Source organism: Typopeltis vanoorti, chromosome 1 (genome assembly GCF_054136105.1).
Source record: "Typopeltis vanoorti isolate ZY-2024b chromosome 1, IOZ_Tvanoo_1.0, whole genome shotgun sequence".
NCBI classification, from domain to species: domain Eukaryota; kingdom Metazoa; phylum Arthropoda; class Arachnida; order Uropygi; family Thelyphonidae; genus Typopeltis; species Typopeltis vanoorti.
In genome coordinates, this window is record NC_143549.1 from 52,443,753 (window position 1) to 52,466,463 (window position 22,711).

At 36.5% G+C, this 22,711-nt stretch overlaps 1 protein-coding gene across 3 annotated transcripts in view; it reads left to right on the forward strand.

Annotated features, from left to right (window-relative positions):
* The window catches only part of LOC150109972 (E3 ubiquitin-protein ligase RNF34), a 246,749-nt gene that overhangs the window by 152,037 nt on the left and 72,001 nt on the right, over positions 1–22,711 (forward strand). For all 3 annotated transcript variants that reach the window (XM_090416125.1, XM_090416134.1, XM_090416142.1), the window contains exon 4: positions 20,301–20,408. In XM_090416125.1, the coding sequence (XP_090272251.1) occupies positions 20,301–20,408 (108 nt within the window). The remainder of the gene's footprint in view (positions 1–20,300; positions 20,409–22,711) is intronic.

Here is a 22,711-nt window from a genome sequence, read left to right on the forward strand (position 1 = left end):
TTGCTGCTCGTTAAGTTCCTCATCATCATCGCTGTAATGTAATGCGATGTGATGACTTCATGACTTGTGTAATGTGACCTCTGAATTTCAAATTCTTGTCTACCACCATTCCAAGATCTCTTGTGAAACGTCATCCAAAATTTCCCCAACCAAGTGTATACTTTGCATCTTACTGCTTGTCAAAGATACATTATGACAGTGGTTCTCAACCCTGTTTGTGCCTGCAGGCGCAAACCCATCTGCAGAGCTATTTGCATGCACCCACTGTCATTTATTAAATAAGGAAAAAATAAAATTAAAACTAGAAAATATGTCTTCTCCTGGTAATAATACTTATAGAAATCGTAAAAACTGTTAACATTTACATCATATTATGAACATTTTGTAATTCCTCTGTTTTTGAGTGTGAGTGTTACCAGTGCCAATTTTGTTTTTTGTCTACTGGCAATTGTATGCTTGAGGGATGTGTTATCACTTTAGTGGTGTTGTAGGCACGCTTTGACCATACGTTTCTTTCTCATGTTTAAAAATTTTGTCCCAAAATGAGTAATCTAAATAAAAAAACAACAAACCTATAAATCCAGCAACAATTGGGAAGAAGACTACCGTTTTATCCACAGTAAAGAGAAATATTTTTGCTTATTGTGCGATGATTTAATTTAGTTGTATAATAAATGTTGTGTATTTATCCTACTTTCATAGTTAAGTAATTTGTTAATTGTTATCTTTTGATGTGATAAGCAAGTATAAAAGTGTAGAAGGGCTTATGTGTTCATTGTACATGTTGACTAATTTTGATGACCGGCTGGCCTAGCTGGCCGAGTGTTTAGTGTATCCGCTCTCCAGCCAAAAGGCTGTGGGTTCGAATCCCGCCGTGGGCATGGATGTTTGTGATTGTCTGTGGAAAAACTAGTGGTGGTAGTTGTCAGTAGATGGTGTTGTTGCAGTTGGTGGATTGGGTGGTGGAGAGCTGTAGAGCAGGTGCCTTCCCTCAATGAGTCTGTGGACTCCCTGGAGGTGTCAAATAATAATAATAATATCAGAACACAAAAAGGTAAGTAAGTAATCATTTATTGACTTATTGCTGATATTTTGCTGGTGTTATAGCCAGCATCTTCACAGCACAAAACACAGTTTGTCACAGTGAATGAGACTACAACAACATGGTGTAATAATGGGACTAGTTGTAGCAACAACTAGTCCAAAGACTAAAGTCCTAATTAGGCACCCTCTATGTTAAGAAAAGAAAGAGAAAGCAGATAACATTAAGATGACTGTCTCCCAAATCTTAGACAAATTTATACAGCCATATTTGTTAAGATTCGAAGTATGTTTCAAGGCTTCTGTTTCTTCTAAGAACAATCTCTCTCTGACTTGTAAAAGATTCTGTGTGGTATTTTTTTGTTTTCTTCCAGTTGATCCTGTGTGCAGGGGTATCCAAAGCATGGTCTGCTAGGCCCGACTTGGCATAGCAATAGTGCCAGATGTATCTTTTATGGTAACTGATGCGGATGTTCACAGTTCTTCCTGTTTGACCGTAGTAAGCTTGATCACACGAGCAAGATACTTCGTAGACTCCTGGATATGATAAAGGAGAGATACTGTCCTTGGGGTGAATGGATGAGAGTTGCTAATTTGACACACGGTCTGAATACAGTGCATAGTTGATGTTTATTGAGAACTCTAGATATCTTTTCCAATGTACCTTTAATGTATGGGATGGTGACAGCAGCAAGAACATTGTCATTGGAACAGATATCTCTTGCTCTGTGGGTTAGCATTTTTAAGATACTATAATGTTGAGAAGGGTGATGGTGCAATTGCTTGTGTAAATATCTCCCTATATGTGTGGGTTTCCTAAAAACTGAGAATGATAAGGAACCATCTCGAAGGTGATCTGATATATTACTGTCCAAATTAGTCAACCAGCAAGTGTAAATTTTCATAGGAAAAAAAATTCCCTGTTCTTGTTATCTTTGCTACTTTGGACAGACTGGCTGTTCTTCTACTATGAGAATCCAAGAACATCAAGAGTATATATAATAATATTTTTGGAATCTGAAGGTTCAGGTCTTGCTTCTCATGTCATCGATACTAGACATAGAGTTCACTGGAACCATACCAAGATGCTACACTACATTAGGTTCAAATTTGATTGTCTGTTGTTTTTGTTTTCATTTTATACAAATTATGAACTCTACAACTGTGTTATAAATAATTATTATAATTTCCCGACATTTTGACCTTCATATTAAGGAGTATACACATTGTTGGATCCTACTTTCTACTCCGATGTATATTCTAGTTGATTGACTGACTCCACATTCGAACACAGAGAAAAGTTATTTGTAACTACGCCATTCTATGTTCTAATTCGCATAAGCAACTTTGTGAAATCAACCATCAACTAGCACAAATTGTTATCAACTTAATTCAGGCCGAAATTCTCCTTATTATATATAGGGTTCCCGCTAAGATTCGAACTATTTTAATGAATGGTGCAGTGAAAGAATTTAACTCAAATAAAAATACTTAATTCTTTAACACATAAATTTATATTAAAACAAGGATTTCTAGTAGGGATAATACAATTAAGAATGAATAAGTTCTCATTAAAACATTAGTAATTTGCTCAGCTGAGTATATCATTTACAATCAGAATTTATGCATATAAATTCCACTCTTCTTATTATCAAGATTCCAAACACAATTTCATTCTAAACAAAGCTATCGTTCAATGTACTTGAATATTGACTCAGTTTAATTATTCAGAACAATCACAAAGCACAAGTCATCAGACATTCATTCAGCAACTTTAAAGTTTATCAATCTAACACAGTAGTTCTCAGAAATTTCAGTCTCAATTTTACATTGCGTTCTCACGTAACAGGCTTCACTATATCACACATTCAAATATGAACTATTAATTAGAGATACTTCATATATTACATTTACGAGGAAATGCTTCACTATAATTCAATCTTGACTGTTAATTTCAGTAATATGAACTATATCATGTTCTCCAGAAACAAGTTTCACTACTTCACACGAGGCATAGAAAAGATATCTTTACTGGTATAAACAGTATTGCTTCCTCATTATCGAGAATCCTAGAAACACTCCTTGGTTCTTGAATGCTTTTACTTTGAGAGCACACAAATATTATAGAATCCTGGGTTTCAGTAACTGATTAGTTAACTCGGGAGAATTTATCTTCTTGCTCGTAATTGCCTAACTTTCAATAAGTCTTACCCATTCTTATTATCCTTTCGTCCAACCCTATCCTTCTGCAAGGCAATAGGAATTTATAAAAGAATAAGAGCTCGAAGAAAGATAAGTCAAAATACAGAGCAGTTCTGAGTCCTTCCTACTCCATTCAACCTCAGGTTATTTCTCTCCGCTTTATACTGTGTCACTTCTTTTTCATCTCTTCATGACATTGTTATACCCTGATAACCAAGAATGTAAAAATTTCAGTTATCATGGTGTAACAAGAAAATAAAAATATAAAATCCTATGTAAGTAGCTAATACAAAATATTTAAAGACAGAGAATATGCTTGCATCCAAGTAAAATAATTATAGCAGAAATTGTTTAACTAAATAATAAAAAAGGGAATCTTATTACAAAAAAGGATATGGAAAAAATAGGTTAAGTAAGATTAGTGATAAGAATTTGTATGTGAGAGGCTAGTTTAACACTTGAAAAAAGGAGATTAAAATATTCAAGTAAATTCTAAAAAGGGGATTAATTTAGTATAGAGGCTAGCTTAAAACAAATGACGATCGCTCAAGGTCAATTCCCGAAGTGAGACGTCGTCGCGTGCAAGCGAACCGTAGCATGTTTTGGGCAGAAAAATGCCACTTTAATTGGTGAGTGAGATCGACTCCAGAAGGGGGGGGGAGGAAAGAAAAGAAATGGAAGAAGGTGCCGATAGGGACCATGCAGATAAAAGGGTTAGGACCCCCCCACACACACAGGGCTTTTTTTTTCTCAGAGTTTCTTCACGAAATTTTCGTATAGGTAACACGTGGTTTTCCTAAGTGACGGCATAGGAGTTATCTCCGTCTAGCACAACAAGGAAACGAAGTGTGCGGGAATTCGATTTCGTATTCCTATTGCAAGAGACGAGGAACGCCGTATAGTTACAAGAAGGAAGAAATTGTCTATGTATTTCATCATCCAGTACTCATAACGAGGGAAAGAAAATCCATACAGAAGTCTGTGCCCACGTGATGAGTTCCATAGTGATAGAATAGAAGATCCTATGTGTATCCTTAATTCAAGCACGAAAGGTACAGATCGTGAAAACCAGGGTTCGCCCTAGAAAGGTACTGTAAAATCTTGTATCAATTGAAATCGCATATAGTTGCAATCATTGTTAATTACTGGACAGTCGAAGATATACTAGGACTTTAGTACAAGACAGAGTAGAATGAGAGTAAACTAGTTTATATTATTTGATAAGCGTTCATGTGCAAGAGATTTATGTATGCGCATGGTATTTCATATGAGAGTGTCTTAAAGGTCAAAATGTATGTATGGGCATAGCGAAAGGATAGTTTAACCTAATTGTTTTGTAAGTTAGATAAGGTAAACTGAATATTAATATAAATGTCCATGGTATTATAGCAATATAGAGCATTCTGACTAGTATAAGGTTAAGTAAAGTGTTAATTTGTTCCAGGATTATATGTATTTATATGTATAAAATCTGTTATGACGGCATGATCGCAAATTCCCATATAGGATTTTGCACTAATACTTGTATTTTGCTTGTGTAATTTTGTAATTTTATTCTTAGTATTGAATTGTACCATATTTAAGATTTTAAATAAACTTTTGTTCATTGATAATACAGTTGTCTGAAATTGCTGCCTAATGCACCACTTGAAAATACGTACGAACTTAATCACACGGGAAATGAATGTGTTAAGTTACGAGATAAAGGGTCACGACTGCATAATAGTTCACACTCAGACATATTTATGTAATTGCTCCTTGTTTTCGAATTATATATCTTAAACTAAACGTCCTGAAAGGCGCAGTATAATATAAATATTAGGGACACTAAGGGGAGAAGAAGCTTAAATATTTGAATTTTGTAATATCTCGTACATAGTTAAGTTTTGAATAAAGATAAGTAGTGATTCACTTGAAAGGATAAAGGAAAGTTTAATAATTGTAGATAGGGACACAACAACATCCTACTCTCTTTTCCCGCCAAAATCTGGTTCTAACTGGTTTTGTTGATACCGAACTGGCTTCTTGTATACTGTACAGTAACTCACGTTAAGGCACACACTGGCTAAAAATAACATAATTTCTCACAACAACCAATCAAGTCTTATTTTGAAGAATTTCTTGGATACATTGCATTTTACTAATAACATAAAAAGATTACATATTTTACAGTTTTTATCTCTGTTTTAGTAATATTAATCTCATAATATACAAGCGATATTTAATACAGTTTTCACAACTGCACTTCATCTCAAAATAATAAATGAACAAATAAATATGAATAAACATAACTTGAAAGAAATTATATGAATAACATACTATTAACAAGAGATTATTAGTCTGATGAGCAAATTTAGCTTAGGGAATGGCAGATTATGTTGGACTTTGAATGAAGTATTAATAATTTCCAATTCTCCTCATTCAGAATCCAACAACATATATATGTTACCGCTAAAGCTCGAAAGCCGTTAATATGCACATTACCTAGCTAATCTGCAGATTAACTGATTTGCTCTGTTAATGTGCAGAATCAAGAGTTTTCCGCATTTTACCTAGGTAATGTGCACATTAACGGCTTCCGTATCGTTAAAGTTCAAAGTTTGTTTCTCTCATTTCCTTTCCCTACTCCTTCCCCCCTCTCCCTCCACTTTTAGTTTGGTTTTTTAATAAGTAAACATAATTTTTATCATATGTTTTCAAATTCATTTCCTTAATGGTAATAATATTTTAAACCGTTTGATTCTTTGTATTATAGTTTTTTAATTGATTGATGATTGATTCTATCAACTAATTTGTTGATTGCATTAACTTGATTCTTTAGATATCGAAAAATAAATAAATAACATTATGTTAATTTAAGCATACAGAAACGTTGCTGTTGTTCCAGCAAAGATCTTATTTTTACTTTAACGAGTGCCTAGTAGGTAATGTGCAGATTATCTAGGTAATTTGCAGATTACCTAGGTAATTTGAGAAATGAAACAATTTTCGGCACATTAACGGATCACCCTAGTTAATCTGCACAATACCTAGATAATCTGCAGAATAACTGATTTCTGCACTTTAGCGGTAACATATATACAGAGACAAGCTAAATTACATTTCACACAGTTTGCTGAAGAGAGAATGATTTGATCAACGGTTATTTTAATGGCCTGACCTCTAGTGAAAATAAAATAAAATTGCAGTAAATAAATGAAATAAAATAACTACATCAAAGCTGTATTCTATTTAAGACAACATCAGAGAAACATTCTTTCATATAGATAGTTTTGTTACAGTAAAAACGATGACCTGATTTAACATGACAATTGTTATATTAGATTTAATATCCTGGATTACCTGTGGTCCTATTTATAATTAACTCTTAGGTTAAGTGGGTAGAATATGTGCCTTCCATATTCTTGGGATTTTTAGACTGTTATTATTGTTAAGATTCGGGTGGTTGATAAGAATCTCACAGGCCTCCTTAAATTTACATGCATACCATGTTTTGGTGTGATATAGAAAACAGGTGCTTTTCCTGTCAATGCTATGTAAAGTGTGCAGGGCATGATCAGAAAGACCAGCTTGACCACAGTTATTATATTTAATGTGTTGTTTATGTTCCTTTTTTTCTGAGAGGAATTGTGTGTCCTGTTTCCCCTATATAGGGCATATTACAGGTGCAACGAATGTGGGCCAGCAGAGAAGAGTGGATTCTTGGATGAGATCCTTGAAAAAATCCCGATTTGCTAATTTCTGCTAGTACTGCACGTCTGTTGTCTTTAGCAACTGAGTCACTATCCTGGCTTGTTTATACTCTTCATGCAATTCGACATTACCAGTTATTCATCTTCTGACACCTCCAAAGGTGGCAGCTTTCTTGCTTATCCACTTCCAATTTTTTGATCTTCAGCATACATTCACACATTGTAAAGTGTCTCTTTGTGAGTTCCCCAAGCAGCATTTATTTCTTTTTCACTCAGTTCCACACTCCATGTTATAACTCCAAGCTGTCTCCAGGCTTCTCATAATCACCAGCCTTATAATTCTACATCGAATTTTATCGTGATTACATAGAATTATAAGGCTCACAGAAGCCTCCCATGACTAGCTACAACCCAGGTGATCACTTCATAATGACTCTCACCTACTGGAGGGAAGTGCAAATCCTTAGTCACCTCTGATGAAATGATAAAATGTAATTTTTTATATTCTCTCTGAACCTATGGTTCATGCAGTTCCTTTTATAATCTTAGAAATAAAGAGATAAGTAAAGTTTTTTTATGGAGCACTCTTTGATTAGATTTAAATTTTTTTTTTTTATTGCAGCTCTTTTAAATTTAAAAAATTACTGAAATGATCATACAGATTATTGATGAATTTGTATATAGGTTCTTGACTACCTTTGCTGTATTTTTGGCAGTTGCAATCTTTGAAACTTGAAGTCTAAATTGTAGATGGTGAAGAATGAATATTATTATTATGTGATACCTCCAGGGAGTTCAAAGACTCATCGAGGAAGGGCACCTACTCTACAGCTCTGTCTCAACCCACTAACTACAACGAACTGCAACTATACCAATGCCATCTACCTCACACCACCACTAGTAATTTCACAGACGATCACAAGCATCCATGCTCACGGTGGGATTTGAACCTGCAGACTTTTGGTTGGAGAGCAGATATGCTAACCACTCAGCCAACAAGGCCGGCAATATGATATTAATTTAATTATTTTGGGGTTTCTCCCTCTTCCTCCTCTCTCTCTCTCTCTCTCTCCCCCTTTTGGGGGGACAGGTTGAGTCCTCCTAACGAGGGAAAAACCCCTCTAATGAGTGGAAAACCTCCTCTACTTCCGTATGAAACTGTCTAACTCATCTTTAGGCAAACGAGACCAGGTTCCTCATGTCATGGACGGGAATTGAACCCAAGTTTTTCACCCAACTGAGCTGGGGAGGCTCTTATGATATTAACGATAAGTAAAATAGTAAGATGGAACTCCATTTAATCTTAAAAAGATTTGAAACCTGAGATATAAATAAGAAAGTCTAGAAGCATAAAAATAATAGGATGTGATTAAAAGATACAATATTATTATTATTACATCACACCTCCAGGGAGTCCAAAGACTCATTGAGGGAGGGCATCAACTATACAACTCTTCGTCTCACTACTCCATCAACCTTCATCATCTAACACCAATGCCATCTACTGCTGACTACCACCACTAGTGTTTTCACAGACAATCACAAACATCCATGCCCATGGTGGGATTCGAACCCGCAGCCCCTTTTGGCTGGAGAGCGGATACACTAACCACTCGGCCAACCAGGCCCGACAAATATGAACAAAGAATAAATTCGGTAAGATGTGATGTTAATAATAAATATCAGTATAAAACTTGTTTATTATTTTATTGTATTTTCACTTTTAATCCACTGTGTTTGCATACATTTTATACTGAAAAGGTAAAGAATGAAGAAACTTCAAAAACCTTTAAAGCTTTGGGTAGCAACTTTCATAATGAATGTATTATACACACCTGAGAAGGAAGTGTGTTTGTTTTAGGATACAAAACAAGTTACTCTTTTTTTTTTTTTTTTTTTTTTGTATCCTTACAAAACAGATGTATAGTCAATTGTTCTTTATATAAAATTAAAGAAACTTTTGTTTAGGTAAGATTAAGGATGTAAACAACATAATTTCTTATTAAATAATATTTTACAGTCCAGTGAAAAAACATTCTATAATTTTACTATTATGTATAATCCGTATGGGTAACACTATTAAGGAAATAATATTAAATGTGATATCAAAATCTATAAGTCGCTCTTTAATCAAAGTAAAGAGCTAAACAGCAGTTAGAATAAATTTGGTATGAAAAATCAGCAGTAGAATAGGAACTGTGAGGAACTACAATGATAGGAGAGAAAACAGAAAGCATTAATTGTTGGCCTGGTTGGCCAAGTGGTTAGTATATCTGCTCTCCACCCAAAGGCTGTGGGTTTGAATCCCACCATGGGCATGGATATTTGTCATTGTCTGAAAATACTAGTGGTGGTAGGCAGTAGATGGCACTGGTGTAGATGATGACGGAGACGGGGAAGATATAGAGTAGGTGCCCTCCCTCGATGAGTCTTAGGACTCCCTGGAGGTGTTGTGTAATAATAATAACAATAATAATAATTGCATTCATCTGCCTGATGAATTAGAGCAGATTAAACATTTTCATTTTATTTATGTGCACAGATTTTACAAGAAGATATTCAGTTAACATGGGAATGTATAAGAAAAGTCTAGTATTTGGAGAGAAAGTTGATTAAATAAAGGTGGAAAGAAATAAATGACAGTATACATGAGTGGATGTTTGTTAAATAATTAATTATAAGTTGTAATGTACAGATCTGAGACTTGAGTTAGAAATAAAGCAATTCATCATAGACTGATGACCACAGATATGAATATTCTTAGGAAAATCAGCAGAGTGAACTGATAGTTTCACTGGCAGAATTACATGAAAAAATGAAGATATTGGAAAAGAAGGAAGTTGATAGGTGAAAGACTATGAAGAGTCATTTAATAGGTGGTCAAAGGTCAAAGTATGCTAGTAGTGCTGAAACAATTTTTCTTTACTTTTATTTCCCTGAAAATATACATGGGTTCTGTGGTACAATCAGTGAGGATTAAAGTTAAAATAATATTATAGATTAAGAAAATAATGGCATTTTTTACCACTCATTGCTATACACTGAATTTTGGGTAGATAGATTTTTGTTATTATATTCAGTTCGAGAGTGATACAACTTTCAAGACACACACTTGTGGTTAAAGAAAAAAAATTCAGGCCATTTGTGTTGCAGTGCAGAAGTATTTCATAGATTTCAATGGTCTTTTCTGTGCAGTCTTTGGGCACTGCATCTATCATAGTCAACAGTAGTATGGAGGATTCTTAAAATTAAAAAAAATAATAAATAAATTTTAAAAAGTTTTCATTATGCCAAATAAGTGATAATTTTACAACATATGTTGTTTTAGTGCAGATGAAACCCATCTCTCCAAAATTAGGTTTATCAGCAAGGGGATCGCTAAAAACAGATTCAAAGAAATACATTATTCTTTTTGTGTGAATTATGGTGATGAAGGGTTGTAAACCTTAAGTACATTTGGTCCAAGTGGGTGAAAATTTAGGTGATTCAGAAACCCTACTTTAGAGACCAAGCATCAAACTTTAATCCATTTCAGACCTCTAGTAATCAGTGTGATGGTCTGTCATTGGACACTGAAAATTATCTTAATTATGTAATATGTAAATTGTCCAGTGACTGAATCAGCAGACAACTACAGTCATTATCTGGTAAAAAAAAGTGAAGTAAGTAAATTAAACTAAACTCAAAAGTACCAAATATTTTTGAGGTTCTCCTTCTAGTGGAGTGCATTTCATTTCTTTATGTAAATTTACTGTTTTGTAAATAAATTTTCAAACTTTTCAAATTGTTTTTCGCCCTGTAGAAGTTTGCAAATCGAATATATGAATGAATGAGATACTGTAATAAGTATTTCACATATCTTGCCATACATTCTGAGTGGTTGTTCAGTAATAGGCAAGCAAAAGCTTGCCTCGCTGGCTGAGTGGTTAGCTTATCTGCTCTCCAGCCAAAAGGCTGCGGGTTCAAATCCCGCCGAGGGCATGGATGTTTGTGATTGTCTTTAGAAAAACTAGTGATGATCGGTGGTAGATGCCGTTTGTGTAGTTGTAGTTGGTGGATTGAGTGGCGGAGACAGAGATGTAGAGCAGGTGTCCTTCCTCGATGAGCCTATGGACTTCCTGGAGGTGTCAAATAATAATAATAATAATAATTAACTCATTATTACATTCAGATATCATATAAATTCTTCTAAATGTATCTTCCTCAGTGAGAGAGTGCAGCACTATGTCCTTCCAGTTCTCTCTGTTGGTGGCTTTCCTTTTTGTTTCTACATAGCCATGTGATCCTGTCCATGATCTTATATCTTCAAGCCATGTTGTTGTGTCGTTATTTATGTAAATTCACTTAAATTGTATCTATCAAACTTACTATGCAGTTGCTCTAAGTACTGGCCTGGATTTTTGGTCCTATCCCCTTTTTAGGCATAAACACATTTATATTTTTTAATGACTGTGCCAGTCTATGCACTATTCAGGGAGACAATTTCAATAACTCAAATATATAAACTCCTGCTAACTCCTTCAGACAGTCGTGGCAAAACCTCTCAACTTAACTTTGCCCTCCAGCGACAAGTTCGTAATTTTAGAGTGGTGAGTTGACGTTCTTAGTCAGGCAAGACTCAGTTTGGGAAAAAAATACATGTTTATTTTACAACTTTAAATACACTATACAATTATATAAGTTCACTCTTGCTAAATTACAATCATACATAAAAACTAAGTTAGCAAACTTGATTCTTTCAAGGTCTGCCTAATGCATGCAAAATTTTATATCTAGTAAATTGCTAAACTTAATCTTCATTAACACAATTCACTCATCTAACAATTCTCTCTATAAATCTGGGGACATTAAGTTAAATTATCATTAATTTGTGGCTCATAATTCCTTTCTGTATACAATTCTGTTGAACTCATTTAAATAATCTCGATATCTGGTTATAGCCTACTAGAGCAATTACTTAAGAGTTCACTAGTTAATATTGTTCTGACATTTCATACTTCTTGCATCTAAATCTCTTCATACAAACACGCTCCCAAAACATAAATAACAAATGTTTACATTACCTTCACTCGATTATGGAATGGGTCTCCTGGTTAATACTGTTGTAGAGGTACCCAAGGTTCATTTCCTTGTTTGGATCACTCATGCCGTTAAATTCCTGCTAAGTGGCTATCCTCTATCTGCTCAATGGCTACCTTTGTCATCTGAGGACTTCACGGGAACATCTACGACATAGCACCCGCTTGTAATGAAAGCGCTAGCTGCGTCGCGCTGGAATTCCGTCCGTAGTTTCATGGACTGCCTGATTCAAACTTTCCGCTGCCACACATCCTCGCCCGTTGTTCTGCCTGGAAACCGCTACCTCGATTGGACCTCCTCACGACCTTGAAACCCGGGAAAAAGGCCTGGTTCCTCCTCCTGCAATCACTTATATTATTCATCACATAACGTCCCCTATCTCCTCCTGAAACCCGCTGTGCGATGCTATGCTAGTCTCGATCTCCGATGATGTCAGCACTTTTTCTGTGGTAGGAATCACGGAACTGTCATTACGCACATCTGTTCCTAGTATTATGCAGCCTCAGGCACTTACACTAACACGTACCAAACCTTTGGACCCACTCTTACACTTTGTTCAGTGGAATATTCAAGTTAATTTCAGCTGCACTGTATAATACTAAATTTTGATTTTTAATTCATTAAAAAAATCTAAATAACACAATATAATTCCAATCTGTTATACTTTACCAATTTTTAAACTGATACATTCTTAGTGTTATATTTCATTATCTTATAATTTCACACCTTTGACAATATTATTTGATTTTGACTAAATGCAAGTACTGCTACTATTAAATATTCAGTTTGCTGAGTTGTGCTTGTTGAAATCTGAATGATTTGCTGAAACGAAGTAACAAGACCATTCAGAGTTCAACAAAGGTTCCCCCTCCTTCTGATATTTCTTTTTGTCTAAGAGAAAAAATTGTTTTTTTTTTTTTTTGTAACTAGTCTTCCCTTGCCTCCCTCTATTGATTTATCATAACTACTTCCTGGGTCCTCCCTCTGTCATCCTAGTTGAAGTGTCTAGTCTATTAAAGAAATACTGGATGAATATAAGACATCTGGCCTTGCTTAGTTCCCTGTCATTATTGAGAGTTGATACTCTAGATTCCCTCCATTTATGAACTCTGCCACTATCCTCCATTTTTCTTGGCACATCAGGTATATACTCACTCAAGACTGGATTTTGTGTGCTACGGCTCTCCATGTCATAGGCTCTTTCACTCAAAGGGTAAACCCCTTGTTCCATGACCTACTTTACTGTTGCGTCAGGGAATGAGGTTGTATCTAGATTGTGTCGACACTATCCCCTCATTCTCACTGTGATGGCCCCTCCTTGTGATCTTGGATGAGGTTTGTTCTACCAAACCTTCCCTTTCAGTGCATTTTCTCAGTCTATAATATCCGTTAGGGGTTTCATCTTCGACTAGACTTTCCCCATCCTCTCTGATCCTTTCCTCTTCCTTCCCTCCCTCCCTTTCTGAGTCTCTGATCTGGCTTCCAATTCTTCTGAGAAGGGCTTCCCCACACACTTTCCACAGTCACCCTGACAGACTAATCTTTCCGACCGTGTCTTGTAGAGTTTCAGTCTGTCGGAGTGAACTACCCAGGTTCTTGCCTTATTTGAAACCTCCTTGATCCTGAACGTCTCTGGAGATAGTTTCTCCTGAACCACAAATGGCCCCAAGGCACTCTTACCAAATTTCCCCCCTTTTCTTTTCACAGAGCCTTACTCCATAAGGACGAGGTTGCCTGGGTTCAGATCCTTATATGTTCTTACTTTGTTTGCATAATCTCTGGCTCGCTGGGAGCATGACTCACTCGCCCTGGCCACCATATCATATGCAATCTCATTGTTGTTCACAAGGTCCTTCAAGTATATGTCAATGTCGGGAAACCCAGAGTTTACAAGGATGTTCCTGAAGTCGCTGGGAAAGGATGGCTTAAAGCCATATAGTATTACAGCCGGGGCCTCCCTTATGGCTGGGCTGTATGAAGAGCAGTTCGACATGCGAACAAAGCATGCTCTAGGAGAGCATCCCAGCTTGAGACGTGTTCATCGGCTAGCTTGGAAAGGGCAAGCTTTAAAGTCTTATTCAGCCGTTCACACATACCGTTTCCTTGAGGGCGGTAAGGTGTGGTGAACAGCTTCCTCACCCTCAACAATTTACATAGTTATAGCAATACTTCTGCCTTGAAATTAGAGCCTTGATTGGTAAGGAGAGTTTGTGGGGTGCCATATCTCTAGATTATAAGCTTAAAAAACTCACAAGCCATAGTTTGGGCTGTTTGATCTTTTATTGCTACAGCTTCTGGATATCGTGAGAACATATCCACAATCACCATAATGTATTTGTTTCCATTCTTTGTGACTGGGAGGGGCCCCACAATATCCATGGCCACTGCTTGAAATGGGCAGCTAGGTGTTGGGGGTTGACTGAAGGGGGAGGGGCCTTTCCATGTACACCAGATTTCTTTTGGCACATGTGACAGGACAGCACATATGCCTCAATGTCCCTCCTCATACCCTTCCAAATGGATCGACTACGTACGCTGCTCAAGGTCGCATGTATTCCTTGATGGTCTGCAAGACTAGCGTCATGAAAAGCATAGAGGATCCAAGGGACCATTTTCTCAGGTGCTACAATTTTATCCTTCCACTGTCCTACATTGCTTGGACAGTAAGAGCCCATCTGGATCAAGGTGTGAAAGAAGGATTTCTCATCCTATGTCCTCTCCCCTTCTTAACCAAATCATATAATTTTCCCCAAGTGGGATCCCTTCTCTGCTCCTCTATGATATGGGCCTTATCCCATGTCTGTTGTTCGAGAGGTATGCCTTCCTTCTTGCTCACGGTCACTGCCACATTCAGTGCAAGAGACCACTCCCGTTCTGGATTTTTACTATCTTGGTGAGAGGTACTAAGTGATCTAGACAGATAATCAGCTACTACATTAATAGAACCGGGGATGTATCTTATTTCCCAAATTGAACTCTTGGATTTCCAGGGCCCACTGGATGATCCTTTGGTTCTTGTCCTTCATAGATGATATGAAGGACAGAGGTTTGTGGTCAGATCTCAAAATTATTTGTTGGCCTAGTAACATGTACTTGAGCTTCCTCAAGGAGAAGACTATGGCCAGCGCCGCTTTCTTAATCACTGAATAGTTGATCTCTGACGGGGACAATCTACGGCTGATGAATGCAATGGGCCTGTATTGCTTTCCTTCCTTTTGCTCTACAGTGGCAGCAATTGTGTCCATAGAGGTGTCTGCTGACAGGTAGAACATCTGGCCTAGCTTGGGGTAGGTCAGCACTGGTGACTGATTCAAAGCACAGTTTAGGAGTCGGTGGGCACGTTGCTGTTTCCCCCCCACACACACACTCAAATTTCTTTCCTTAGTCAGTTTGATCAATGGATCCATTAGACTTGAGCACTCAGGAATAAATCTCCTATAAAAATTCACCATGCCTAAGTACCTCCTAACCTGCCTCTAGGATGAACTTTTGCATCCAATATTGCAGTTATATTTGCCTTGGTAAGATGCACGCCACCCTCATTCACCATGTGGCCCAAGTATTCTACCTCTCTGAGGAAAAACTGGCATTTTGAAAACTTTAGGGAAAGCTTGGCCTTGTCTAGCCTATCATCACCTCTGTTAATAGCCGGCAATGCTCCTTAATGCAGGAAGAATATACCAACAGATCGTCCTGGAAGCAGATCACCCCTTCTCCCAACATTTCAGATAGGATCGAGTTCATTAGACACTGGAAACCCATTGCTGAGTTTCTAGCACCTTGAGGAAGTCGGCACATCTGGTACTTTTGCCACCTTGTGGTGAAGGCAAAGTACTTTCTGTCCTCCTTCCTCAGGGGGGGGGGATCTGGAAATATCCAGAGTTTAAATCCAATTTTGAGAAGAGTTTAGCTCCTCCTAGGCCAATCAGTTGATCCCCTATTCTACAGACAGGGAAGTCGATGGGCTTGGTGATTTTATTAATTTCCCTCAAGTCGAGAACGAATCTTAGTCCGCCATTAGGTTTTTCCACTAGGATGAAAGGACTATTCCATCTAGAATTGGATCTTTCAATTATGCCAGCTCTCTCATATTCTGATAGCATCCTCTTAAGTCCTTCCATGTGTCTGAGAGGCGTTTGATACTGTTTAACATGTATAGGCAAATCAGACGTAACCTGGACTGAATGTTGCATTGTATCTGTGCAAGAGAGAGAGCTGATCTCCTCCGTGAATACTCGCGGAAAACGGTTGAACACATTCCCAAAAAATTCCTCTTATATTCCCTTTCTAAGGCAGATTTTGCATGCTTAATTGCATCCTGGATCAGTCTCTCCCTCCACAGATTCGTATTTAATTCCACGCCCATAGCCTCATTCAATTCACTGACACCCTCTATTTCACAGTTGAGTTTGTGTTCCTTCCACACAAGGACAGAAACATGGCTCCAAAGTCTCACACAAACTTGTTTTTCTCTAAGAAGTCAAGGCCCAGTATGACCTGATCACCAGTGTCTGCCAATTCAGGAAGGACAAACACGTCATGTGTGGTATCTACCAGGAAACATGGTATACAGATTACTACCTTGACCTCATAACAGAATAGAGCTCTATCCGTGCTATCCCCATAATCTTTACAGGGTCACATAATCTTGTGAAGACATCTGCAGTGGAGGTTCGGAAGGCCTCGACCAATTGTAAAGGAATCACCGATACATGGACTCCTGTGTCCAGGAGAAACCTACATGGGATCCCTTGTACATAACCCTCCACTAAGGATAAAGGTAGCCTCCCTCCGACTTCTGCCAAAACAGTTTGCACCCTATACCCTCTTAGACCAGGAAAGTGGGACGTGTTTTTGCTAGGGTCACTGGGCTGCGTGAAAGTTACAGGAAAGGAGTTCATTAGTTCTAATTCTCTTGCTAATTCAGCTCTATAAAGGGAGAATCTGTTCAATTCCTTCAACATTCTCTCCTTCTCCAGGACTAGCTTTAAACATCCATCAAGATCAACAGCCTTCTTCTTGGAGATTGTCTCTCAATTCATCTCGCAATCCTATCTTAAATTGTTGAAACATTACCCATCTTAAATGGTCGCGCTCGTCTGTGGTTGATGTCCTTCCAGAGCCTGAAATGGACAATATCTTGTTAAAATAACTGGATACTTCCTCATCGTCTCCTTGTATGCATTTATATATTTCTGACATCATTTTAGGGACTCCTCCCTTCAGAGCAAACCTATCAATAAGAATTTTCTTAAAATCTTGATAATTATGTGTTCCCCTAAGGGGGTGGGGGAAAGAACGTAGGTACTCCATGGCTTTCCCTCCAAACTATTGCGGAGCAAGATCAGCAAATGAAACTCAGACCATCCCCCCACCCTTCTTAGTTCCTCTATGTAATCAAAGAACGTGAATGGATCATCTGACTGTACTCCAGAGAACTGCGGAAATACCATTTGTGGACTTATTTGCCGAAAGAATTCAGAGTTACTTGTACCCCGATAGAGCTGGGAGGCTATTACCTTCAGAGATATGTGGAACAGACATACTTGCACTTAGTTTACGCAGTTGCTAATCTTATCAAATCAATTACTAATAAAATTTTGCTGCCTGACAAGAGGTCAATACCTACTCCTGTGATTCACAATAAAATTAAAATTTTTCTTAGTCTCTCAGGGGCTTAATCACATCCTGTCGACTGCACCATTTATGTTGTGTTGTTATTTATGCAAATTCACCTAAATCGTATCTATCAAACTTACTAAGCAGTTGCTCTAAGTACTGGCCTGGATTTTTGGTCCTATCTCCTTTTTAGGCATAAACACATATTTTTTAATGACTGCACCAGTCTATGCCCTATAATAATAAAATGTACTATTCAGGGAGACAATTCCAATAACCCAAATATATAAACTCCTGCTAATTCCTTCAGACAGTGGTGGCACAACCTCACAACTTAACTTTACCCTCCAGCAACAAGTTCGTAATTTTAGAGTGGCGAGTTGACGCTCTTAGTCAGGTAAGACTCAGTTTGGGATAAAAATACATGTTTATTTTACAACTTTAAATACACTATACAATTATATAAGTTCACTCTTGCTAAGATTACAATCATACATAAAAACTAAGTTAGGAAACTTGATTCTTTCAAGGTCTGCCTAATGCATGCAAAATTTTATATCTAGTAAATTGCTAAACTTAATCTTCATTAACACAATTCACTCATCTAACAATTCCCTCTATAAATCTGGGGACATTAAGTTAAATTATCATTAATTTATGGCTCATAATTCCTCTGTACAATTCTGTTAAACTCATTTAAACAATCTCGATATCTGGTTATAGCCTACTGGAGCAATCACTAAGAGTTCACTAGTTAATATTGTTCTGACATTTCATACTTCTTGCATCTGAATCTCTTCATACAAACATGCTCCCAAAACATAAATAACAAACGTTTACATTACCTTCACTCGATTATGGAATGGGTCTGCTGGTTAATACTGTTGTGGAAGTACCCAAGGTTCGATTCCTTGTTTGGATCACTCATGGCATTAAATTCCTGCTAAGTGACTATCCTCTATCCGCTCAGTGGCTACCTTTGTCATCTGAGGACTTCACGGGAACATCTACGACAAAACACCCACTTGTAATGAAAGCATTAGCTGCGTCGCGCTGGAATTCCGTCCGTAGTTTCATGGACTGCCTGATTCAAACTTCCCGCTGCCACTCATCCTCGCCCGCTGTTCTGCCTGGAAACCGCTACCTCGATTGGACCTCCTCATGACCTCGAATCCCAGGGAAAAAAGCCTGGTTCCTCCTCCTGCAATCACTTATATTATTCATCACATAATGCCCCCTATGTCCTTCTGAAACCTGCTATGCGGTGCTATGCTAGTCTCGATCTCCGATGATGTCAGCACTTTTTCTGTGGTAGGAATCATGGAACTGTCATTACGCACATCTGTTCCTAGTATTATGCAGCCTCAGGCGCTTACACTAACACGTACCAAACCTTTGGACCCACTCTTACACTTTGTTCAGTGGAATATTCAAGTTAATTTCAGCTGCACTGTATAATACTAAATTTTGATTTATAATTCATTAAAAAAATCTAAATAACATAATATAATTCCAATCTGTTATACTTCTTAGTGTTATATTTCATTATCTTATAATTTCACACCTTTGACACAATATTATTTGATTTTGACTAAATGCAAGTACTGCTACTATTAAATATTCAGTTTGCTGAGTTGTGCTTTGTGAAATCTGAATGATTTGCTGAAACGAAGTAACAAGACCATTCAGAGTTCAACAATTCCTACGTTTTTTGCATCTTGATCCTTCTGCCATAATTTTTCCTTCTAAAACTGTTAGTATCCTCTGTCCTGCTGAACCTCTCTTTAAATGTCCTGCCAATCTCATCTTTTTCTGGATCATTTCCTGTAAAAAATAAAGATCTAATAAAGATCTCTGTGTTCTCATTCTTTGTAGGACATCTGTATTTGTCACATGTTCTGTCCATGGGATTTTCAGAGCTCTCCTATATCACCACATATACTCTCTGCTTGAATATTCAGGTCTTACTTTCATATGTGAAAACTAGCCACACTAATGTTCTTATTCTTATCTTTGTCTTGATACCCACAGCACTTCTGAGCAGATCTTTATTTTTCCAGAAGGCATCTTTAGCTATGGCTGTTCTTATTTTTATTTCTTTATTTTGCTTTCCATCTGCAGTAAAGTAGGTGCCTAAATATTTGTATTCTGTTATATGTTCAATTTTCATATTTATATTTGGCTCGGATCTGTTTTCTTTTGAGATTTTCATAAATTTGGTCTTTTTTGCATTTATATCTAATCCAAATTCTTTTATCACCTTCAGTTAGTAGCTGCAGTAATTTGATTCATTTATTTTGGTTTTCTGCTATTAGAATGGTATCATTAGCATATATAAGATTGTTGTATTTTATACCATTGATACTAATTCCTATTTTTTGTTTTTCACTCTTTTTCGTCACTGTCTCACTATAGATATTAAATAGATTTGGTGAAAGGATACAACCTTGTCTAACTCCTTTTTTTATTTTCACTACAGAAGCCTCAGAGTTGAACAGCTACATTTTCTGTTTGGTGTAAATCATTTTTATAATCTTAACTACATGATCTTCTTTCTTTTATTTATATAATTACTGTGTGTAATTTTATCTACATTTAATTTTGAATAAACATATGTTATACATAAGATGGTGTAGAAATAATTTCATGATTTATATTAATTTCTAGATTCCAAATGCTGCATCCCTTGATGATGCAGCAATGACTTCATCATATGGTTTTACTACTGCTAGCACAACAAGTCTTGATGCCACAGAGTCAGTAACAGTAAATAAGGTACTATATTTTCTGTATTTTTAACTTTGCTTTTCATCTGCCTAGCTTTTTCTAAGAAATCTAAAAATTAATATTTAATTTGGTGGATTCCGATTTTATGATTGATTCATTCCTACTACAAATATAGCAGTAGTTTTCAGTCTTTTCTGGTTATGATCCTAAAAAAATTGATCTAGTAAGTTAAAATTAAAGAATTTGAATATAGGAAAAAAATACCCCCCCCCCAAAATATATATATATATATGTATGATTATGATTCCTAAAATTAAACACAATATACTAATGCTTCATTGTCCTCTTCACAGGGATAATGAAGCATTAGTGCTTCATGAAAAGGGCACTTTTCGATGCGTAAACATTGCGTCACATTCACGTTAATAGCCTGGGTGTGCTTTCAAAATGCATACATCTTTGAGCTTTTTGAAAAGATGTAAAGAGGGTGCAGCGGGTCAAATTCTTAGTGTTCTAGTATTTTTAAACTGCTCAGTAGGCGAGGCTGGGTGAGCTCACGTAGTGGCTGTGATTGGTTATTGTGTCAACCGATCCAATTGAATTTTGTCACTTGTCATGAGTAGAGTGCTTTCTGTATCTGATAGCTGTATTACAAACAGCTGTAACACATGTTTTCTGGAACTGAAAATTTGAAAGTGGATGTTAGGAGAAAAAAACCTAAATATTTCTCCTGCTTGTGCAATATAGCATCTGTTGATGTTGAAAAGTTTTTTAACAGTATAGAGACATTTTTATTCTAGTCTTCGGAAACAACACAGACAGTAAAAAATATCTATTCCTGAATAAAAAATGAATATTCTGTGTATTATAAGACGTTGATTCTTGTTGACAGGCTTATACATTGATTATGCATTACTAAATCACTTAAGGAATTGAACAACGTAGCTAGGAATATAAATTAAATTACACTTTAATAAATATTTCCGATATTTCGGCAACATCAGGTAGGCAATACAACACTGTTGTATTGCCTACGTGCCTATTTTTGTAAGTTCCTTTTGAAGATGGCAACGTGATGTTGCCGAAATATCGGAAATATTTATTAAAGTGTAATTTAATTTATATTCGTAGCTACGTTGTTCAATTCCTTAAGTGATTTTGTAATATAAGACGTTGATCTACAAAAAAATACCAGCATATGTGAGATTGATAAGACAGACGAACCTCTGTCTTATCTACTAAAAAAAAAAACTAATGAATGTAGGATTCCCAAAAGTGAGGATAATTCCGATAATGATCAAATGTTGTGTACATTGAGTCTCAGTGTGAAATGAGTGAAATATACAAAAACCAGAGAAATATACAAAATATGGGCAACAAATTTTACAAAATGATTCGCAGCTCCATCAAACCATATTTATTCCTGCCATACTCTCTCTCTTCATAAGTTTATTATTATTATTATGCCATCATAAATTCACTTATTCATGTTTAGACTTTATAGGATCGTGCTATTTGCTCTACCCAGGAACTTATAGGACACACACATATTGCAAATGTCAATTATTAATAATTCACTTACCATTAATTAAAGTATTTCTACTCACATTTATTCTTTGCTTTCATTTCCTATTCTCACAAGTCTTATAAATGATGGTTCACATATTTACATCTTTGAGTATTTCAAATATACCAACCAAATATAGCATTCTCCTTAATAAATCCTAAAACAAACAGATTGTCCCCCCACTTTATGCAGAAGTATTCAAAGTTATCCTGCAATTAATTGCATTGGGGAAATTAAGATGAGCGTTGATATGCTATGCACTCTCAAAACTTTCATACATTGATAAATTGCAAACATAGTCATGTGCATCCACAGAGGGGGGCACATGACTCTATGTGCCCTCGATCCGGGGGGAAAGAGTGCCCCGTTTGCAACGGGGCACTCTTTCCCCGGATCGAGTAAAAAATTCCACAAATTATAATCATAAAAGTAATTGAGATATGTAACATTACACCCTCGACATTGGGACTCTTTTTCTGTCTTAAAATTTTATTATGGGTTTGCCTGTTATGGCCCACGGTGGGGTGTTTCATTGCAGCAATATAGCACGTGTTCCTCTTTTTGGTTCATTTTTTTCTGATTTGTGAAAAAAATGTTCAATACTGTTGTGAACAGCGACCAGTTGGTTTGCCCTCTGTGTCTGGTCACTGAGTGAAGTGTGAATTGTAAATTTATAGTGAAACAAATTTAAGCAGAAAAATACATTTTTAAAAGGTAAGTGTATGTAATTTAATATTATTTTACTTGTTAGTTTTATGATTTTTTTTTGCTTTTAAACTGAAAT